Source organism: Merops nubicus, unplaced genomic scaffold (genome assembly GCF_000691845.1).
Source record: "Merops nubicus isolate BGI_N331 unplaced genomic scaffold, ASM69184v1 scaffold9269, whole genome shotgun sequence".
In the NCBI taxonomy this organism is placed as follows: Eukaryota; Metazoa; Chordata; class Aves; order Coraciiformes; family Meropidae; genus Merops; species Merops nubicus.
The window spans coordinates 19096-26184 of NW_008630129.1; the positions used below are offsets into that span (position 1 = coordinate 19096).

General features: G+C 36.8%; 1 protein-coding gene across 1 annotated transcript in view; it reads left to right on the top strand.

Moving 5' to 3' along the window:
* Nucleotides 1–7089, top strand: part of TBK1 (TANK-binding kinase 1) — a 22803-nt gene extending 15714 nt beyond the window's left edge. Inside the window, exons 12-20 of the mRNA XM_008947163.1 lie at nucleotides 290–368; nucleotides 1247–1368; nucleotides 1477–1553; nucleotides 1917–1956; nucleotides 4254–4355; nucleotides 4449–4545; nucleotides 5541–5647; nucleotides 5987–6058; nucleotides 6955–7089. Of these exons, the coding sequence (XP_008945411.1) occupies nucleotides 290–368; nucleotides 1247–1368; nucleotides 1477–1553; nucleotides 1917–1956; nucleotides 4254–4355; nucleotides 4449–4545; nucleotides 5541–5647; nucleotides 5987–6058; nucleotides 6955–7018 (760 nt within the window). The 3' untranslated portion in view covers nucleotides 7019–7089. The remainder of the gene's footprint in view (nucleotides 1–289; nucleotides 369–1246; nucleotides 1369–1476; nucleotides 1554–1916; nucleotides 1957–4253; nucleotides 4356–4448; nucleotides 4546–5540; nucleotides 5648–5986; nucleotides 6059–6954) is intronic.

Genomic DNA, 7089 nt, shown 5'->3' on the forward strand with positions numbered 1-7089 from the left:
AGCATTGCCTCAAATGATTTGTTTGGCACATATGGTCATATGGAAAGTATCAATGTCAACAGGGTATTGAACCCCAGAGGGTTCAAGGAAATTTTTTTCCTAACTAAAATGTTTGCATTATTAATGGCCACTTAAAGTTGTCAGTGTTTCATGGTTGCTGCTTGACAGATACTGTATTTTGTATAAAAGGAAAAGTAGGTATTGTTACAGGCTAGATTCAAGGAATATTTTGAGTATATTCACTGCACGTTTATTTTCTTTAACTGTGGTGGGGTTTTTTTGTGGTCAGATATGAGAATTTGATGCAGATCAACTTGGAAGCATCAGAAGTGGATGAAATTTCAGAGATACACACAAAGCTGTTGCGTGTAAGTATCTTAAAAGGCCTGTGTTATTCTTAAAATGGTGTTTCTAAAGAAAAAGCCAAATACACAATAAATACACAATAACACAGGTTTTTCTGTGAATAACAGCTGAATTTTCAAAGTAATTTATAAACTGCCAAAAGCTGTTAAAATGCCCATACTGAGATGTGGGTAACTTTATGAAAATAGACTAAATCCTTTCATTAGCCCAGTATAGTGAAAATAATGAATTGTTCTTGAAAATACATTCTCATGATCAAAAATGCTCAGGTAAAAAACTATGACAACAAAATATATTTTCCTTTGCATTTCTTTGCCCTTTTTCCTTAAAGAATTTTAAACTACTTTGTTGCCTTACACAAACACACTTCAGAGTGATATGCTTTGAAATTTGCATCGTGTTTCTAGACAAGTAAGGAAAATTTGAAAATAACTTTACACACTGATGTCCTGGAAGCAGGTATAAAGTTCTGCATTCTAAAAGCAAAAGGTGATTAGTGCATTTTTAGTTTGCAAGTTGTATGAACTGTGGAGAAAGAAAGGTACAAATTATGTGGATAGTCAGGATACATATTTGTAACACACCGAAAAAAAGAACAGGTGTAGAAGTAAATAGGCACTATATGAAAGGTAGAAACTTATTGTTGAAAGAAAATAAATGCTAACTAACAGAAATACCAGCATTGAAGATGTTTCTTTGTTTAATAATACCATGCTGCTTCTGTTTTTAGCAAAGCCTAGGCTGATAATTGGACACCTTTCTTTAATGACGTCAGTGACACAAATGGGTCTATAATATTAATGTGTTCAGTCAGTTTTCAGCCTCAAGTGGTTTTTCATTTTACCTAGTGGTAAGATTGAACTTTCTTGCTCTTACATAGCTCTCCAGCTCTCAGGGCACAATAGAAACTAGTCTTCAAGATATCAAAACCAAACTTTCTCCTGGTGGCTTATTGGCTGACACCTGGGCAAATCAGGAAGGCATGCACCCAAAGGACAGAAAGTGAGTAACTGTATTAATTCTACATTGAGTTGTAGTTCATAAAACTCTTTAATAAGTACTTAAATTTATATATAAAAATGCTTAATTTTCTTCCTTTTATCACTCTAGTCCAGAAAGGCTGAAGGCACTGCTATGTTCCATCACAGATATTTACTACCAGTTCAAAAAAGACAAAGCAGAACGAAGTAAGTAACGTATTTGATTCACTCTTAACGTAAGCTGTAATGTAAAGGACAGGTCAGTCCTTGTTTCTTTGGGATATTTGTGGTAGGAATGGAGAGTTAGTCAGGAACAGTGCATATGTCTGTAGGTCTTTCTTAGTGAGATGCCATCTTAAAGCTCATATGAATGAAACGCCTGTATTGTCTCATAAATGGGAATTGCAAGACTGGAGAGGAGAGGAAGAACAAGAACAAGTAAATTATTGCTTTTACCTGTCAGGATAGGAGAAGGAAACCATATAGGAAATGGGTAAACTTGGTCAAGTTTTACATAAATAAAACTAACAGAATTAAACTGGTAATGTCTGTCATCTTCTCTGATCCTAGGGCTTCCTTATAATGAAGAACAAATTCACAAGTTTGACAAGTAAGTTTTTAAGTTATCTTTGGGAATTACTATGGTTGCTTTCAGGTCCTTCAGATGCTTTTGCTAATAACCTCTTCTGTTGACTTTTATTGTAAATTTTAACCTGTTTAGGATTGCTTTGTAAAAAAATTTCCTTTAAATATCTTAAATACATAGGGCTGACAGCATAAGATGATGAGGTGCTTTCCAGCAGTGGAGTTTCTTCACTTGATAGACCTTCTAAACGTAGATGCAAACTATCTGTTTGTTATCTGGGCATAATGGTCTTATAGGAGGTACTTTTTCTTTTTTTTTTACAGTTTTGTCAGGGAGGAAAAAGCCCTCAGTAAGAGAGAAGTGACTTTGTAACTAAGGTGAAGATAATTTTCTACAGATGAATAAAACATGGGCTGAAATTAGTGAAATTCTGGAGTGATCTAATCGCCCAGGCAATGTAGCACACAAAATAAATTTTAATGGAGTTCTCTACACCTGTTTAAAATTTGTCACTTAGGAGAGATGGCCACGTTAAGTGTCTGTGTGTAACCCAAGTGTCTACCCTCCCATTTGGCTCTGCTGGCTCTACTGACTAACTCTTGAGCAGTTGTTCACAGCTGCTCTGCTCATACTGCTGTGCTTGTCTCAGGATTGATTCAGCTCCTCATACACAGATGCCTCATGTTATTCAAGTTGCCCTAAAGCATCTGAGACGTGTCCTACCTCCCAGTCTCAGAGCACAAGACAAACGGGAAGCCTACACCTTTCTGCAGAGACAGTTGGAAGCAGGACAGGATATCCTTGTGCACCAGAAATGATGCCCAATGCTTATGTTTAAGTAATTAATGTATTCTCCTAGTGAGTGGTCAGTCAAGTGTCCCCAGACTTTGCTGAGTGCTATATGAATTTAGAGGATGCTTCTGTAATTCTAAAAAATTCTTTCTGTTGCTACCACTGGTGTGGCTTCACTGACCCAATTACAGGTGGGGAGCTAACATGCAGAAGGCACTGGTATCCTCACAACCAGGCCACTTGATTTTCCCATAGTTAAAGCTAAACAGGGTAACTGCCAAGTGGAGGGGAGGTTGCCTTAAGATAGAGGACAGTAGGAGCAGGAAACCTGTAAGACAAATCTAGATATGCTGAAAGAGTCTTGGATGTGTCATCGCTCTGCAACAGCAAGGGACTGAACGTACTGCGAGGGGTAATTTTGTCTCGTGTTCTTTAGCATATGGTTGGAGAACAGGCAAACGTTGGGACATAATCCATAGCTCATTTTGAAATTGCACTCCCTTGGGCAGATTCAAGAAGTTTTAGGGCTTTTTCAACTACTCGGACTACTAATTCCATTAATATGTGAATAACTTCAAATAAATAGGCTTTATTTTAATGGTTTGAATACTGGTATATTTTCTGCTAGAAGTGCCTCCTTGGGATTGTTAAGGTAACTGTGATCCCAACTACACTTTATTTTTACTTGATTCACCCCAGAGAGAAATGTTTGGGTTTTTTTGTTAAGAACTGTGTGCCATTAGAAACTGACTGGCCTTTGCAATATTTGCCACCAAACAGACTAGGGAGCTGCACTCAGTTTGGATTTCTTTCTGCTTGGTTGATGGGTTTGCATGCCTGATGACAATCCAGCTACACTCTGGCCAGAATTTGATTAACCAGTAGCTATGGTGCAAGACTTCATGAAATACCAGAGCAGGTGTTAGTGTCCCAGCATCCCATAGTTTTGCTTACTGGTGCAACACGTAGCATAGTAAGGCAGTTGCACTGGGAGTACTGTCTACAACGCTAACCAGAATTAGGTTTTGTTTTGCTTTCTTTTCCTTATCTGCTTTCTTTTTCTCATAAATTTAAGCTGACACAAAAATAATGTGTTTTTTTTTTTTTTTCTTGCATGTATATTACTTAGCACAAAGGTTTATTCATATATGCTGGAAGTGCCAAGTATCTGCAGAGAGCAAATAAGAAATAATAAAGATTTCTGTTCTTAACATTTATAATCCTTATTCCTTAAATGTCTTCTCTGAGTCAGTATTATCTGAGCAGGTACATTTGACCATTTTTTCAAATACAAATAATTGCAACTAGATGCTTCAAATTTTTTTTTCTTCCTACTAGGGAATATTTTTGAAACGTAAATTGTCAGTTCATGCACCGTGTTGAATTCTTACATGTCACAACAGCATGAATAAAGGTGGCTGAAGGGACTCTTAAGTCCACCCACCTCTTCTCCAACTTACAGAAAGTAAGTTACAGGAACAGGGTTTTGAAAGCAGTGTAACACTGTTCTGGTTGTTTCTGTGTCACAGGCAGAAGCTGTATTTGCATGCTACAAAAGCCATAGCTCTGTTCAAAGATGAATGTGTCAGCAAGTATGATACATTTCTGGACAAGGCTGAGGACTGGACAAGGCAAGTTATTGATTTTTTTGTTTTAATATTTGGCAATGTTCACTGCGCCACTTTTGCAAAAGAAGCTTTTAAAAGAAAACATTTTTCTTTTAGGAAAATGCTTCACACCAGGAAGCAGTTACTGGCTCTCACCAACCAGTGTTTTGATATTGAAGAAGAGGTCTCCAAATACCAGGACTACATAAATGAGGTAGAATGCTAAAAAATGAAGTGTTTGCTTAGATGAAAGATAATTCCACATTATTTAAAGCAAGTCTTGTACTAATGTGTTGTATTTAAATGTAGGGCTATGTGGATGTTGTATTGGGTCTCTAGGAGCTTCATGGCTGATGTTGGAGTGGCATACAGAGCAGGGTGATTTTATTATTTATTGTTTTTTAATCTTGACGTCATTTTGGAGTTTGGTGGCATTGGTCTGTGGTATTTTTTAGTGGGGTTTGGCTTGGGGGGTTTTGAGGTTTTGGGCTTTTTATTTCAGTACTGTTAGCATTCCCCTAAAAAAATGTATGTGCAAATTGATGCAGGATCATTGAGAAGTGTTCTGCATAGCTGTTACCATAATGGTACCTGATCACCTAGAGTATTGTCTTAATACTCTTGGGAAGCATAAAAATATTACTCCCATATTCAAGATTAGGGGATATATGCTAAACTAATGCTGCTGGTGACATGAACAAAAATGTTTTGGTAAAATTTGGACAGTGACTCTGCAGGCTGTAAACTTAAGCAGAATTACATCAAATGAGAGCATTTTCGTGTAGCAAAATCATTATTCTTTACAAAGGAAATATAAATGAAAGAAAAGCATCTGACAGGTGTAAAAGCAATTAGGGATGGTGGTGTAAAAGCAGTTAGGGATGGTGGAGAGCAAGGTTTTACTTGTTATTTGTCTTTTAGCAGCACTACCAAAGTCAGTTGTTGGTTAGGATCCTGTTTCCTTAGGATATCTGCAGACACAACAAATAGATGATTCTTCCTTTTGAGAGTTTATTAGTGAAAGTATAAAACAGTTAAGAAGATGGAACAAATCCAGGGACTGTAGGTCATATCAATAAAAAATTTGCCGTGATGACTGCAACTTGAGAAATATCAACCACCTTACGACTGTAATGATTTTGAGACATCATAGCAATATACATATGACAACTTACATTGTAACATACATTTCCTTTTTATGTATTACAGTTACAAGATGCTCTGCCACAGAAAATGTTTGCAGCATCTAGTGGGATGAAACATACAATGAATACAGTCTATCCAAGCTCAAACACATTAGTGGAAATGACTCTTGGGTGAGAAGTTCTTAATTGGATTGATGTAATATTCTGTACTTGTTATAAAGATGAATTTAAAAAAAAAAAAATCTTGATTTGGTGATTGCTGTATTAAGATCAAGAATTTTATATTGCAGAAAAAAAACTTGGTATTGCTGAAGTGTCAGTACCGATGTGGAAGTGAGTGGGGGACGACACTAATATATCATCTGTCACTTGTAGTAATAACCAACCTGTTACCTCTTCCTTATTTTGTGCATAATGACACGTTGCTGAAAGCTGTGTGATCACAGTGATCATAGCAGATAACTGTCCCTACAAAACTTGTAACCTTTCTTTCTCTTCTTGTTACTACAGTATGAAGAAACTAAAGGAGGAAATGGAAGGAGTTGTTAAAGAGCTGGCTGAGAACAATCACATTTTGGAAAGGCAAGCCGTTCTTTTCCCATTTGGGCTGACACTAGGAACGGGTCTGATTTGGTACATGATGTAGATCCAGAACTTACACTAAAGGAAGATTCTGTAATCTTTTTTCATATATCTTGAACTGTTGATCTGAGGTGTAACCAAAAAAAGAATGTTTCAAGGTTTTGAATACATACTGTAAAATCATTCTGAACAAAGCAATTGTGACATTTTTGCTTCATGTTACTTATGCTTAGCTACTAAAAATAACTGCTGTGCAGACAGGTTAATTCTGAGTTTAAATACGGTACTGTTGCAGCAATCCAGTGATGTCCTAACTCCTCACTTTTAGACATAATTTTGAACAAATGTAGAATTATACCAATCCGAACAAATGATTTTGTAGTTTTCAGATTGCTTAAATTTAGTGAAGAGGAAAGGACAACATATTTCCTACAATCCTGAGAGGGTATTTTCCTTATCACATACAGGCTGACTTTGCTTTCTTTATGATGATGATAAAATATATAAAAATAATGATCTCTTGAAAGCTTCAGGATAAATTACTGGTAGTGCCGGGTTTAGCTTCAAGCTGCATTGGTTTGGTTTTGTTCCCCACCTCCAGTCCCATATTTGGAGCATAGTATAGAATCATAGAATCATTAGGCTTGGAAAGGACCTCTATGGTCATCGGGTCCAACCGTCAACACCGTGTCCTGAAGAACCATGTCCACGCGTCTTTTGAACACCTCCAGAGAATCCACTTTTGTATCTTCTTTTAGCATGTAGAAGTTAGATACAAACACATGTCTTGGCAGGTGGCAAGGGAGAGGAAAATCCCATAAATGGATTACAATGAATGAAGGATTGATTTTATAATCCAGTCAATCACCCAGGGATATTCTTTTTCTCTGTTTTAGATTTGGTGCTTTGACAACCGATGGCGGCCTGCGGAACATGGACTGTGGCTTTCAAAGGACCTGAAGAGGATTTTGTAAATTTTTTCAGAGGGGGGAAAAAAAGTGTTCGGACATTTAAAGGCAGATAATAAATCT